Source organism: Chiloscyllium plagiosum, unplaced genomic scaffold, assembly GCF_037043375.1.
Source record: "Chiloscyllium plagiosum isolate Xiang-an unplaced genomic scaffold, Cpla_swu_hap1 HiC_scaffold_17, whole genome shotgun sequence".
NCBI classification, from domain to species: domain Eukaryota; kingdom Metazoa; phylum Chordata; class Chondrichthyes; order Orectolobiformes; family Hemiscylliidae; genus Chiloscyllium; species Chiloscyllium plagiosum.
This window is the reverse complement of record NW_028270155.1, coordinates 66,619,178-66,635,200: the sequence shown is the minus strand read 5'-3', so window position 1 is coordinate 66,635,200 and position 16,023 is coordinate 66,619,178. Positions and strand designations below refer to the sequence as shown.

The window sequence follows — 16,023 nt, the reverse complement described above, 5'->3', positions numbered from 1 at the left end:
AGCATGATCCTGGGGATGAAGGGCTTGTCAGATGAGGAGCAGTTGAGGACTCTGGATCTGTATTCCACGGAGGATGAGGAGAGATCTCATTGAAACTTATAGAAGACTGGAAGTGGCGATGATGTTTCCGCTAGTCAGAGACTTTGACCTGAGGTCACAGCCTCAGAATGAAGGGAGGATCCTTTAGAACTCAGATGAAGAGGAATTAAATAAGTTTTAACAATTTAATTTCTTTTTAACAGTAACAAGGGTATGTAAAAAGTTCAAGTTCACAGAAATCAGTGGGTTCAAACAAAGCTTTGGTTACTGGCCATACCAGCAGGTGAAGTGTTGCAGTTAGTGACTGCACAAGTTGAGAGCTTAATCTGAATGTGACAAAAATGACTGAGTCAGTTGCTTAAAACTTTGTTCAAAGCAGGAGATAAGTAACTAGGCCACCACAATTTTTGCATTAAAATTAAACTATTTGCAAGATTAGGACAGCCCAGAGACAGTTACAAAACGTCTGTAAATTCCTTTGCAAATTCATTGTGACCAAGTTGATAGATTGAAGGAAGGGCTGTAGATGTCACATACATAGACTTTAGTAAGGCATTTGATAAGGTTCCCCATGGTAAACTAATGGAGAAAGTGAAGTCACATGATGTGCAGGATGTTCTAGCTGGGTGAATAAAGAACTGGTTGAGCAACAGGAGACAGAGAATAGTAGTTGGAGAGTTTCTCGAAATGGGGAAAGGTGACCAGAGGTGTTCCACAGGGATCAGTGCTGGGGCCATTGTTGTTTGTATTTTACATCAATGATCTGTAAGAGGGCACTGTTGGTCTGATCAGTAAGTTTGCAGATGACACGAAGATTGATGGAATAGCAGAAAGCATAGGGGACTGTCAAAGAATACAGGAGAATATAGATAGAATGGAGAGTTGGTCGGAGAAGTGGCAGATGGAGTTCAATCTAGGTAAATGTGAGATGATGCATTTTGGGAAGTCTAATTCCAGAGTGAACTATACTGTAAACGGAAGAGCCTTGGGAAAAGTCGATGAGCAGAGAGATCTGGGAGTTCAGGTACATTACACCCTGAAGGTAGCTGCACAGGTGGATAGAGTGGTCAAGAAGCATATGGTATGCTTGCCTTCATCGGACGGGGTATTGAGTATAAGCGCTAGCATATCATGTTAAAATTGTACAAGACTTTGTTTCGACCGCATTTAGAATATTGTGTACAGTTCTGGTCGCCACATTACCAAAAGGATATGAAGAGGGTGCAGAGAAGGTTTACGAGGACGTTGTCTGATATGGAAGGTTCTAGCTATGAAGAGAGGTTGAGAAGGTTAGGATTGTTTTCATTATAAAAGAGGAGATTGAGGGGGGACCTGATTGAAATCGACAAAATCATGAAGGGCATAGACAGGATAGATAGAGATAAGCTTTTTTCCCAGGGTGAGGGATTCAATAACGAGAGCCCAAGCTTTCAAGGTGAGAGGTGGAAAGTTTAAGGGGGGTACACATGGTAGTACTTTACACAGAGGGTGGTATGTGCCTGGAACGCGTTGCCAGCAGAGATAGTAGAGGCAGGCACAGTAGATTCATTTAAGGTACGTCTGGACAGATGCATGAGTAGGTGGGGAGCAGAGGAATACAGATGCTTAGGAACTGGGCGATAGGTTTAGACAGTGGATTTGAATTGGCTCAAGCTTGGAGGTCTAAAGGGCCTGTTCCTGGGCTGTAAATTTTCTTTGTTCTTTGTTCATGCTCTGGTGATTATAAAATAGTCTACAAGTCTTAACATTGCACTGCTCCTGTAGAGTAACCAGGGTATCCATAGCCATCAAGCTCTAATTTGCAAAGAAACTTACGGATTGATTATCTCGTTCTGTGGTCCCCTTGCTCTTTGAACAAAGTTAAATTTTAAGTTAACAAAAAAGAGTTGTGGATGCTGAAAATCTGAAATAAAATCCGAAATTCTTTGAGGAAGGGTCACTGAACCTGAAACATTGACTCTGCTTTCTCCCCACAGATGCTGCCAGGCCTACGGAGGTTCTTCTGTTTTTGTTTAAAATTTAATGTTATTCAGTGTGACAACAGAAGTGCACAGCTGCATCATGATTGTCATCACATTTGGAGCTGAAGCTGTAAATATTGTACTGGTATATCCGTCAGAGGGCCAGAATAGCACTGACCGCGTCAGTTTAAATTTCTGTGTTTTAGCTGCATGTGCACAAACGCCAGAAGTTTCTGTCTGTTTCATACAGTGACTGTTGCAAGCAGCCTCATTATAATGGCCAGCTCTTTGAGACTATGTTCACAGCGAACCAGCAGTTTACTCTCCATAACTGGAAATATTATCCTCTCTGGAAGTTCTTGAGCTTTTGACCAGAGGTACTTCAATTTTGTTGGGCTGTTTAATAGTGTAGTGTCTCATTGTGGACAGAGAAAGTTTCCAAAATTTGAATCACATTCTGTAGAAATGCTGAATGCTGTTCTGTGGATGTGTAATTCCTGCCAACCTCACCCATTCAGTAGATAGTATTCAAACCAATCCAATCCATTTATTTCAAACGAAATTCCATCATCCCTCGTATCTGAGATTATCCAAAGCAAACACCTGAACCCTAAAACATTAATATTATGCTCGGCATCATTTGCGTTGTTGATCAGTCTGCTGATTTAAGGTGATTTCAAATCTATAGATTTCATCCACATTGTTAAAGCTGTGTAATGTTCTGTAGTTGCTGAGTTGATGATGATCCCGATGTTGCTTTCAATCAAATGTTTATTGACACTCATTACAGTCATGGTCCAAATCCTGAGCTCTGCTCATGGTCAAACAACTAAGTCTGAACAAAAAATAGTTAGGAAGATGGATTAAATTCAGCATAATGTTTAATGCCTGATGTTTGTAGTTCTACATTGAATTACCTCTGTGTACAGCTCCATGTGTTGATATCTGCTGCATGTAGCTATATCTGGCATGCAGTATTTTTGAAGGATAGATAAGCGGAGATGAAGCTTGAAAGTAACACTTGAGGCAGCTGTTGAGAATTTGTTAAACAGTGAGTGGGCTGTAGAACAGAGACCCAACATTTCAGAGGAATCTGAGCATGAAATAAGAAATAACAAAGTCAAAGAGCAGCTCAGCAAATGTGGCAGCATCTGTGAAGAGGAGGGAGTCACCATGTTTCAATGAGTCCTCTTCACTACTAGATCTGCTGGGTTTCTCGGGCATTTTCAGTTTTCATTTCTTTTTTTCCAGCATCTGCGGCATTTTACTTTAAACAGAGCAGAAGATAGCTGTGTGTAATGAGTTCACTATTGGATGTATAGATAGCTGTCTAATAATTCCTATATACATATAGGTTGAATATACTTTGAATATACTGTCGACTGGAGTGTTTGTCTGACTATGTTGGGTTGTGCACATGTCTATATAACTAAACTTTCCTTGTTTTGTGAGCATGGCATTGATGTTTTTTTTTCTGCTGCTGTTACAGGAGCTGAGATGTCTGATTGCTAAACATGGTCCAAGTGCTTCTCAAGGTTCTGCTAGTTCCAGTAATTCCCTAACAGGCAATATCATTTCCAGTCAAAGTCAGTCCAAGTACCAGTTTGAGAAAGGTATCATTGTTTCACAGAGTGGGAACTGTCGAGTCATGGCATACTCCTCCTTGATGACCTGTCTTGTTGTGTCTCAACCTTCTCCTCAGACAACTCTCCTACCTGGTAAGCCTTCAAAGTGTTTATCTCACTGTCGACTACTTCCTAATTAAATGTTGACCATCATCTACATCACAGTTCTCAAAAGGTTTATTTTCTCCTTGAAAATGTCTTGCTTTAAGTTTTAGTCATTCATTTTCCCCTAACTTAAAAATTAGTTCCTCTAGCAGTCCCCTTGTTCTGCATTAATCTCTTCTCTGCTGTGAACTCATTCCTCTTCTTCCTTTCTTCCCTCAGTTCTGTGATTCCAGACTACTTTATAAAACTTGCAGTTTGAGAAGTGTTATTCTATGATATTGATGCATTGACCAGCCTTATTGCTAAAGATTGTAATTGGATTTGTCCACCCAGTTTGTAAAGATTTTGAGCACGAAAGAGATGTGTCCTTTTAACTCAGCAGAATTTGTTGAGAACATTATCGTTTGAGTACTTCCCACATCTTGTTTCTAGATCAGGCTATCTGCTTTTATGGCAGGGCTGCTGGTGGAGAGGCCAAATAGTGTTGGGTGACCAATTTTCCTGAAACTCTGCTGTCGCGTTGCAATTAAGACAATTCCTAATAGTTCAACTTTTGCCATTCTGGCTTACCTCATTTCTTTGCTATGCAGGATGTGGTGTGAAGAAGATAAGTGGGATGAACTTCCGCAGCACTCAATACATCCCCATCCATTCTAAACAGATCCGAGGTCTGGCATTCAGTGACCGCCCTGACAGTGTCCTCCTTTCTGCATCTCTGGACAACACTGTCAAATTAACCAGGTGAATCAGTATCAAGCTGGAAGGGATCAAAGCCATTGATAGTTTTCTTTCTTGTCATCTAGATAAGTGAATAAGATTCTATCTTGGGCAGTATCTAAGAACTTCTGTTTTTAGGCACTGAGGGAAAAGGTAGTCTGTGTTTCTTTGTTTTTTTTTGTGCACTTCCTCGTCATGAAATATTTCCTTGATATACAGTAGCCTTTGGGGTTTGGCTAAGTCAGTTGTTTTGGACCTCCTGTTTTCATCAACAACAAAATTGGCAGTTAGATCTTCCAGGAGCAATCCACCACTGCTATTTGGGCAGAAGTAACTGCAGATGACCTCTTGTCTTGAAGGTGTTGGCTGTTTGCGTTTGTGTGGTTCAAAGGGCAGCCTTCATTCTTCAATCACATGTTTATGCAGTTCTTTACCGAGACCATTAGTTTGCTATCTGACTGGTTCCTGTTTGATATATGAATTCTGAGCTCAGTAGGACAGGGGCAGCATGGCTCAGTGGTTAGCACTGCTGCCTCACAGCGCCAATTCCAGTGTTCAATTCCAACCTTGGGTGACTGTCTCTGTGGAGTTTGCACATCCTCCATGTGTCTGTGTGGGTTTCCTTCGGGTGCTCTGGTTTCTTTCCCACAGTCCAAAGATGTTCAGTGGATTAGACATGCTAAATTGCCCATAGTGTCCAGGGATGTGTAGGTTAGGTGGATTAGCCACAGGAAATGCAGGGTTACAGGAATTGGATAAGGGAGGGGGGGTGGTCTGGGTGCGATGCTGTTCAGATAATCAGTGTGGATTTGATGGGCCGAATGGCCTACTCCTTCACTGTAGGGATTCTATGATAAGTGATTCTGGAACTGGATTTACATTTCCAGCTGTTGTAAACTTGAATTGCATTATAGCAAGGTGTAAAACATTATTCAATATATCCAGTTATAAGTGACCACCACAAAAATGATGTCAATTGTCAGGTTGACAATCCAACTAGTTTATTATCGTACTTCATTTAATGAACCTTACCTCCCTGCTTTGGCTTGCAAATGATAACTCTTATTCCATTCAACACGGAAACAGACCCTTTAGTCCAAGTCATCCTGCTGACCAGACACTCCAATCTGACCCAGTCCCATTTGCCAGCATTTGGCCTATATCCCCCTAAACCCTTCCTATTCATATACCCATCCAGATGCCTTCTAAATATTGTAATTGTACCCACCTCCTTCACTTTCTTTTGCAACTCAAAGCATACACACATCACTCTCTATGTGAAAAAGTTTCCCCTCTCACCTTTAAACCTATGTCCTCTACTTTTGGACTCCCATATTCCCAAATATCCTCTAAAATGGCCGAGCAAGAAGTTGAAGAAGAAAGAGATAATTGGAAGATGACCCGCCAGCATGATTTAACTGGGATGGTCTGATTTGTATCTCTTGCATCCCAAAAAGAACCAGCAGCTGAGGGAACCTCAGGCTGACCTCTTGTGCCTTAATCATGCCCAGATTGAAATTAGGCAGGGTTTACAGCCATGAACCTCCTAAAAACCATCGTCCTGCCACTCCCTGGGAGCTGTCCAAAACTGCAGCCAGGTTTTGTCAAAATTGTTTTCTTGCCTGTAGCAAAGTGTCACAAGATATTGACCGTGCATCATCCTGTGCTTGCAATGACCCTGTTAATTTTTGTCTCTATAGCCTGATGGCCAACACTGTGGTTCAGACTTACAACACTGGTCGTCCTGTCTGGAGCTGCTGCTGGTGTTCAGATGACACAAACTACATCTATGCTGGGTTGATAAATGGTTCCATTTTGATATATGACATGAGGGATACGACAACCCATGTCCAGGAGCTGCCATCACAGGGCTCTAGGTATGTCTTTTTAATGCACAGTGAAATTATACTTTTGCTTGTATGCTCAGTCACTCTTTGTCCTTTCTGCATGGCTTGCTTGCTTGTTATACTCTTACTGGCTGCACAGTGGTCTGGATCACCCAGGGGATATGTTACAGCACTTGTCATAACGGTCCAGGTTGGAAACCTTAGATAGTAATGCGTTTGGAATTTGTAATGCTCAAATTGTAACTGCCTTATCAGTTGTGACTAAAACCTTCACTGAGAAGATTTCAGATTCTTTACAGAAGTACAGTGATTGAATCAGGGAATAGGAGGTCGAAAAGGAAGAAGGCCACCTGTTCCATTGAGTAACTTTTCAAGCTGAAGTCACCTGATTGACAGAAATAAAACAGAACTGTGGCTGCTGGAGATCTGAAACAAATAATAACAAATTGTTGGAGAAACTCAGCAGGTCTGACAGCATCTCATGGTCTTCAAGACTCAACAGTGACTTTAACGGGTGACCCCCATCCCACTTTCTATTACTACCCCAGCTCCTATCTGAAATGGGCTGCTTTCAGCACAGTTAACCCATTTTCAACTACTCACAGTCTCCATCATCACCTACTTAACTTCTCTTTTTTTCCTGATCTAATGTTAACATTCCCTTTGTCTGCTTACCCTTTTTCTGTCTCCCCACACCCTGTAGTTGTCATAAAATCATATGGCACAAAAGAGGTCCTTTGACACATTCTGCACTGATCCCACTTTCCAGAATATTGTCATAAAATGGCCGACAGCCTTGAATATTAAGTGCTCATCCACTTACCTTTGAATGCAATGTGATGTTTCCTACCTCTTCAATCCTCCCACAAAGTGCATTCCTACCATCCTCTCGGTGAAAAATGTCATGAATCGTGTTGTCAAAGGATAACCCTTGTCCACCCAATTACCACTTTCTAATTTCTCTTCATGGCCTAAATGCAGATGGTATAGCAGCTTACTGCAGAATGCAAGTAGTGTGACTGCTGTTAGCATTCGAAGCATTGTCCTGGATGATATGCGATGTATGGTCACACAAGTGTATTATTGTGGGAGTCAAAACTCTCCTGATTGTGCCACCTTTCAGACAGACTTGCAGCCTGCAAAAACCATGCACACAGTGCAGGATATCATTGATAATATGGAAGATGGCAATTCTGCCAAAGTTGTGTGCTCGCCTCTGCCTCCTTCTCTTTGGCCAGATACAGTAAAATGTGTTCAGCTTTCTTGGAATTTGGCAAACTGGAACATTTTGTCACCACCTCAACCTGAACGGAGTCTGATGCAATAGCATATAAAAGGGGAGGACCCAGAGACTGTCATCAGCATCAGAAACATGAGAGACACTGTGAACTTCAGAAGAATAGAAAAATGTCTGAGGGATGTTAGAGGAAAGTCATTAGTTAATTAGTTACTGAGAAGTTGCTGATAGGGACTGTGTTTCATTTGTAGTCATTTTGAAAAGATAAATGTCTAAACTAGCACAGGGAAGTAAAGAATTTATCGACTTTGGAAAGGGAGCTGATTTGTGAGTAAATGCAATGAATTTGTACTTTGCATTTATCACCAGTTTTTTAAAGCTAATTGCACAATTGTAAAGTTTAAGTTAAATGTAAGTTCAAGCAATTGATGTTACAATAAGTAAAGTAACTTAAACTATAAATTAAGGTACAATAGGGCATTCAACCAAATTGAATGCCAATCCTGTGGCACATAGTGTGTCAAAGATTCTTCTCATCATCTGGGGACAAGTCTTTATGCAGGAAGTGTCACCAGCTGCACAATCTTGAGCTCCAGGTTGTAATTCTCAAATTTGCTAGTGCCTTTTCCTAATGCAATTTTAGGGTGTGTGTGTGCGTGTGTCTCTGACGCGTGCTCGCTCTCTTGCCCGCTTGCGCTCTCTCTCTCTCTCTCTCTCTCTCTCTCTCTCTCTCTCTGTCTCTCTGTAATGCACACTCTCTCTTTCGTGCTCTCTGTACCTCTTCTCCTGCCCCTCCCCAACCTTCAGCAATTGCAGCTAATAATATTGTCCCCATTGTATGTTTTACTGTATAGATGTCCTGTGACTTCACTGTCCTATCTCCCACGTATGGCTTCTGCAGCGTTTCCATGTGGTGGTCTGGTGGCTGGCACTCTGGAAGGCGGCTGCTTCTGGGAGCAGAAATCTACAAACACTTACAAAGCGCACTTGCTGCCCCTGGAAGCTGGAAGCTGCACAGATATACAGATTGAACCCACAATGCGACACTGTCTCGTTACTTACAGGCCAAGTACGTGAAGCAGTATTTGGGAGGGGAGGGTCTGCCATTGCAGTATCGATGCTAACTCTTTTAGACATTTTTGGTTTGGTTGGTAAATGATTGACTTCAGTGCCCTGAAATGAGGATTGTGTACTGCTGGTAGTGTTCAGTATTCTATCTAGATGAAGGCAGCATCAGCCTCCAGTTGTGAAGGATCCATGATGCCATGGTTTTGTATGCTGCAGCAACAACATTAAAACATTACTCACTATTAGTCTCTCAGAGCTGCTGGTACTTGCGGAACAAGATCTGAGTAAACATCCTCTAAGCAGGAGAGAATCTTCTACAAACAAATTTGTGAATTGTTGCTTGTCTTGAGGGGGAGCTGATGGCATAGTGGTCATGTTACTGGATCAGTAATCCAGAATCTCAGGCTAACGTTTTGGGGGCATTGGTTCAAATCTCATTGTCACAGATGGTGAAGTTTGAATTTAATAAAAAGCTAGCCTACTTGCAACTATGTAACCATTGTTGATTGTTGTACAAACCCGCTGGTTCACTAATGCCTTTCAAAGAAGGGAGTCTGCCATACTTGGTTTGACTTGCATGTGGCTCCGCTCAGTAATGTGGTTGGTTCTTAACTGACCTCTGCATGATTCAAAACAGGCAGCAAATGCTGGGCTGACCAGCGGCACCTACTTTCCATGAATGAATTGGAAAAAAACAAGTATGGTTGATTTTTTTTTTCTCTCTTTTGAAACAGGCAAAACCCATAATTCCCTACGGTGTGTTATGATGGAACTATCAAGCAGTCCCTCTCCAGATTCGCTGGAGAACCTGATTTGTACATGTTACCCAGTCCAGACATTCAATGCGGGCCCTACATGTAAGCTGCTTACTAAAAATGCCATTTTTGCAAGTCCTGAGAAGGACGGCAGTGTCTTAGTGTGTGCTGGGGACGAGGCATCCAACAGTGCTATGGTAAGTGATGGCATCCTTTTTTGCCTGCTAATCTGTTATTAGCTGCTGCCTGGATAGCAGTTTTCAAACTTTGTTTCTTGATGTTCTGTCCTCAAGATTGGAGTGTAACTACGAGATAGATTAATGGGGACAAACATGGTAATATGTTTTGTTACAGTCAACATAAAAACATTGGCCAAATGGTGATTGAAGTACATTGGTTCCAAAAGAACAGCATTGTGTACAGAGAACACACCACAGTACAATGTTGCTAACAGGTCATTGACTAGAAATGTGAACGTCAACTTCCTCCACACATTCTTCCAGAACTGCTGAGTATTTCTGACATTTTATATTTTTATTCCAGATTTCTCAGTTCCACAGCATTCATTTAATATCCAAACAAAGGGTGGCTGTAATCTGTTTCAACAGTTTTTCTCAAACTATTTTCCAATGTGGCCCCATTTTAACACCTGGAAATTTTCATGACCCAAACACCAGGAAAAATCAAAACAGTAATAAAGCAGCATTGTAACATATTGAAGAGTCATTAAAGTTTATGTAATGATAGATCAAAATTTCTATGAAAATGTGTTTTTGAAACACTTTATCACTATTATTCTGTGAACTCCCTCAGTCGCTATTTTTCCACCACCCTCACTCATGTGCACGCATTTTAATCAGCCTCTCTTTCCTCATCCACATTCACCCACCCCAAAACACAGATATCAGTCCCCTGCCAAAACCTCTGTGAACTCATCAGCCACCCTCTTCCTCCCCGGTGTTTGTGAAGTAGGGTTGCTTTCTGGGGGTAAGGAGTCTGTATAACAGGCGCGTAGGAGTAGAAACACATTAAAGTTTAAAGCTTTCCCAGATCAACTTTCCAACTGAGCCACAGGATCAGCCATAGGATTTTCCTACATTTGCAGGCCTCCAGCTCAGCAAAATCAGAGTGAAAACATTCGGAGTCCACTTGAACTCACTGCCAAAAATTATCTGAAGTTAAAGGGCATTTGGGTGCACCATCCATTGCTGTACTACGGCAAAATTGATCCAGTGGCTCTTGTGCTGTTTGTTATCTGCAGTCATGCTGCTACTTGGAGTAGGGGCAGATTCTGTTATCAAGCAATGGTTGCAGTGAAGTAGACCTCCAACTAATTGTGACAATCATTGGCCATACACTAAACCAATTTCCTGCTATGATAACTACAGGCTACCTCTCTTTCACACAAGTGATTCTGAGAGTCTGTATTTTCAATGGTATGGTGTGGCTTTTGTAAGATTCTGTAATGTCTTCAATTGCACTGCAGATAGTGGCAGCTAATGGTGTCTTGTATGAATGCATGTATTTGATGATCACGGAGTCTGCAGTGAAGCTGCAACTGGAGTGGACGCCCTTGCTTAGATGCTGAGTGGCTCTCCATGTAATGGATGTTTGTTTCTGTCTGTGACACTAAGGTTATTTTCTGGTTTCATGCTTGTGATACTGAGTTAATCCACATGGTGGCAGTAAGTACTCTCAGCAGTAATTGAGATTTTTGTTGTGCGCAATTCGTGAGGCAGGGTCTGGGAAGTGTGGGGCTATGAAATGAATGTCTTCATAATGGGTACACAGTGTGGATTGCACCATCACCCTCCAATGAAAATTGAGGTTTAAGACTCCTAGAATTGAACTCAACTTAAAATATAAATGAGTAGTCAAAGCCATTTGTTTTGCATAAGTTGATATTTGAACTCGTTGCAGACTTCATTTCAGGGAATAGTGCTTTCACTTTATTTCCATTCCATTTGTCACCTTATGCAATTGAGGAAGCCCTTCCCGTTTGATTTTTTTTCTTTTGCTGAGGTTACCTGAGAATGACCTTTATATGCAAAAGCAACCTGTAACCGAGCAATGTTGTGTATATGTGAAGTGAGTCAAGGTGTTGATAGAAAACCAGTGTGTGCATGCACAGTGGAAGAGGGATGAGAATGATGCAGTGTGGATGGACAGGGTTAGCTTTCTAAGTGTGGAAGGTGGGGGATTAGCGGTTTAAGTATATGTTATGTGAATAGTATCTCTCTCAGGAAACGCACAATGAGTTTCTTGACATTGATGAAAGGAAACGGTGTTTTTTTTTGGTTTACGTATCTTTATTGGATTATGTGATGAACCTGCTGTTGTTTCCAGGATATAACTTGACAATAGTTTGTGGGCTCAGTGGTTAGCACTGCTGCCTCATAGCACCAGGGACCTGGGATCAATTCCAGTCCAGTCTCATGTCTGTCTGGAATTTGCACATTCTCCCCGTGTCTGCGTGGGTTTCCTCCGGGTGCTCTGGTTTCCTCCCACAATCCAAAGATGTGCAGGTCAGGTGAATTGGCCATGCTAAATTGCCCATTGTGTTCAGGGATGTGACGGTTAGGTGCATTAGTCAGAGGAAATGTAGAGTAATAGGATTGGGGAATGGGTCTGGGTGGGTTACTCTTTGGAGCATTGGTGTGAACTTTATGGACCAAATAGCCTGTTTCCACACTGTATGGATTCTATGATTCTTGGTATTTATGTGTTTTTTTTTGTCGTTTAGCTATTTGGCTCCTTAGAACCACAAACATGGAAGGAGCAAGGCTGGATTGTTGGGATTGGGTGGGATGTTGCAGTAGATGAAGTGACAAACACTGTTCATTTGACTATTAAAATTCTGTCAACACCATCTGGAAGGTATCTGATGGGTAACACTTTATACTTTCTTGTGGCAGGTATGGAATGCAGGGAACGGATCACTCATCCAGAAGCTTCAGGCTGACCAGCCTGTCCTAGACATCTGTCCCTTTGAAGTGAATCACATGAATTTCTTGGGGACTCTGACAGAAAAAATGGTTAAGATCTACAAGTGGGCCTGATGGGACTCGTGCTTACTGTCATAGACTAAGACTGGAAATGGGTGGCCCAATTCTGGTGCTGCTATTATAAGTTAACTACTGTACAGGATCTGGCTAGGAAATGAAACACTTTCTGTTTTAAACAAGCCCAGTTAAGCAAGCTAAGTTATCCTCCATTCAGGCTTGATTTACGTGGCTGACCTACCTGGGTTGTCTCCTGGTAATCCACCAACTTCCCCTACTATTGAAAACTTTGGCCTTTATTTAAATGTAATTATTTACAAAGGTTTGCTCATTTCTGTTGAATGCTCATTGTTCTCATATTTGTGACATTTCCAGGGATACCGTCTTCAAATAAAATCCTATGCCTGGGTATTTTGTGGCCATTTTTCCTCTTATAGATTTATGCCTGGCATATGCCCCTTTTTTTTTTATATAGCCTATCTGTTGACAATTACTGGAAATCACTAAGTGATTTGCAGTGACCCCTCCACCCTCGTGTATATTCTTTTCCTCCTCTCACTGTTTGGGAGTAGGGAGAGGTGACCTTCTCATCTCCCCTGTACTAATTTTTGTGATAAGTTAAGCAAGCTCAGAATACCAGCAATGATTCATTGGGACTTTGTGTTATTACTGCTGTGGGCTGGCCCATTGCACTGCCACTGAAGGCCACCTTTTGTTTTGAATCCCGCTTGTATGTGTCTGTTTGATAATGGAATAGAGAGTTCCAGCCAGTGAACCACAACAAATTTGCGGAGGAGCATTGAGGTCGTAGGCAGTGTACTGTGTATTGCCTATCCCCTCTCTTTTTTTTAACGGGATTGCTTGATTTTGGGTTCATTCCCATTGGTCGTGAGATCCACATAAACAAACACTTTCCTTGCCTTGCAATATTGAAATGAACATGACATTGAATAATTCTATGGTTGATGGAGGGGTCAATGACTGAGTTTGTACATCCATAAAGGTTGAGACTTGAGGGCTGAAACCTGCTAGTCTAATTTATTGCAGAAAACATTGCCCAGTGGGTTGCTGGTGAGAGTTTTTGTAAGATATTGCCTGGAATTGTGACTGTCTACCTGAATGGAAAGTATATGTGCTACTTGTGTGCAGTTCAAACTTTCATAATGTACAGAAGTAATTTTATTACTATTACTTTGAAATAAAAAAAGTCTTATTATTTTCTCCTCTCGCACACCAACTGGTTCTTATTTGACAACTGAACATTAACAGCATTTCTGTATAGTAGCCAGTAATATCAGCAAGATCCATGACAGGTTTTCAACTAGGCTTTTATCATTTTCCACTGAGTGCCATGTGTGCTGGGGTTGAAGTTTTGCAGGCATCTGTTGCAGCCAAAAATCTGTTACATTTACAATATTGGAAACTTGCTTAACGATTTTCTGTGCAGATTTTGTTTTTCATTATGGCAAAGTTCATTTAATATTTATTTCATGATTGGCTTGCCTGTTAATCTGACTGAGGCTGACACTAATAATGGCCACTTTGGCAAGGCACTCAAGATTTCAGATATTTGGCAAAAAGTGAAGAGAATAAGGTTTTGACGATTACAAAGGAGGTGGAACATCACTTAGTTTAGCCAAGTAATCTTATTTTCAGCTGGCCCTGGTTTACTTGAGGAGAGGTGGTGGCCAAGTGAGTGGTCTTATTGCTAGATTATTAATCTACAAACTCAGTTAATGTTCTGGGCTCCTGAGTTTGAATCCTGTCACACTGATGATGGAAGCAGATTCACTAAAAAATATCTGTAATTACTGATGACCATGAAACCATTGTTGATTGTTGGTAAAACCCATCTTACTCACGAATGACCTTCAGAGAAGAAATCAGCCACCCTCACCTTGTTTGGCCTACATGTGACTTGAGAGCCACAGCATTGTAGTTGACTCTCAACAGCCCTCTGAAATGACACCACAAGCCACTCAGTTGTATCAACCACTTTGAAGTCCCAGCAAAGAAATGAAGCCAGAAATCTGGCATTGACCTGTGCATCAGAAACACCAACAGCAAACTCAGCCCTGTCAACCCTGATGAATCAGTGTTCCACCATTTGAATGATGTTTTGAAGACATGATGTGGAGATGCCAGGGTTGGACTGGGGTGGACAAAGTCTTAAGTCACACGACACCAGGTTACTGTCAACACTTCACCTGATGAAGGAGCAGTACTCTGAAAGCTTGTGATTTCAAATAAACGTATTGGACTAAATTTGGTGTCATGTCACAATTGAAGGAAGTGCTGAGGGTGGCAAGGGAGCAAAGTATACTCTGTGGGGTCTTCAATATTCACCACCAAGAGTGGCTTGGCATTACTTATTGAGCTGGTTGAGTCTGTAAGGACATAGCTGCTAAATTGGGTCTGCAGCATGCAGTGATGGAAGCAAACAAGAGGGAAACAGAAACGTGACCTCATCCTCACCAATCTGCCTGCTGAAGATGCATCTGCCCATGACAGTATCGATAAGTCCTTTTTGGAGATGGAGTCCCACTTTCACATTGAGAATACCCTCTGTTGTGTTGTGTGGCATTATCACTGTGCTAAATGGAATAGAGTTTGAATTTAGCAACTCAAAGACTGGGCGCTATGGACCATCAGCAGCAGAATAGTACTCCAATGCAATCGGTACCCTCATTGCCCAGCATATCCCCCACTCAATCATTGCTGATAAGCCAGGGGATAAACCCTGGTTCAATGTAGAGTGCAGGAGGCAGGCCAGGAGCAGCACCAGGCATAGTTAAAAATGAGGTGTCAACTTGTGAAGCTACCAAACAGGACTATTTGCATGCAAAACAGCATAAGCACAAGTGATAGTCAAAGCTAAATGATCCCACAACCAATGGATCAGATCTAAGCTCTGCAGTCCTACCACATTTGCTATTCATGTAGCAGGTGGACAATTAACAAATCACTGGAGGAGGAGGCTGCACGGATATCCTCTTCCTCAATGACTGAAGAGCCCAACATATCAGTGGAAAAGATCAGGCGGAAGCATTTGCAACAATTTTCAGCCAGGCATGCTTATTGGATGATCTAGCTTCCTCCATGGTCTCTAGCATCACTGATGTCAGCCTTCACATGATATGAAGAAATGGTTGGTTGCGCTGGATGCTGCACAGACTATGGGCCCTGACAATATTCTGGCAAGACGACTGAAGATGTGCTCCAGAATTTGCAGCACTCCTCGCCACACTGTTCTAGTGCAGTTACAACACTGGCATCTACCTGACAATGTGAAAAATTGCCCAGGCATGTCCTATATGCAAAAACCAGGACATATCCAATCTGGCCAATTACTGCCCCACCAGTCTACTCTTGATCATCAGTAAATTGATGAAAGGTGTCACCAACAGCGCTGTCCAGCGGTACCCTCTCAGCAATAACTTGCTTAGTGACACTCAATTTGGGTTCTGCCAGGGCTACTCAGCTTTGGTTCACACGTGGACAAAAAAGCTGAATGCCAGAGGTGAGATGAGAGTGACAGACCTTGATATCAAGGCTGCATTCAACCAAGTGTGGCATCAAGGAGCCCTAGCAAAACTGGAATGTTTGAGGAGCGCTGGTTATGGAGGTGGGTGGATAAAAGTTTGTTGTACTTACAGTTTTTGATGTT

General features: G+C 42.0%; 1 protein-coding gene across 3 annotated transcripts in view; it reads left to right on the top strand.

Annotated features, from left to right (window-relative positions):
- Positions 1 to 13,577, top strand: part of rfwd3 (ring finger and WD repeat domain 3) — a 38,529-nt gene extending 24,952 nt beyond the window's left edge. For 2 of the 3 annotated variants that reach the window (XM_087996029.1, XM_043707239.2), the window contains exons 8-13: positions 3,490 to 3,718; positions 4,321 to 4,471; positions 6,148 to 6,324; positions 8,386 to 8,600; positions 9,334 to 9,551; positions 12,270 to 13,577. In XM_087996029.1, the coding sequence (XP_087852155.1) occupies positions 3,490 to 3,718; positions 4,321 to 4,471; positions 6,148 to 6,324; positions 8,386 to 8,600; positions 9,334 to 9,551; positions 12,270 to 12,413 (1,134 nt within the window). In that variant the 3' untranslated portion in view covers positions 12,414 to 13,577. The remainder of the gene's footprint in view (positions 1 to 3,489; positions 3,719 to 4,320; positions 4,472 to 6,147; positions 6,325 to 8,385; positions 8,601 to 9,333; positions 9,552 to 12,269) is intronic. The other variant, XM_087996030.1, reaches the window with a different exon arrangement.
- The last annotated feature ends 2,446 nt before the right edge of the window (positions 13,578 to 16,023 follow it).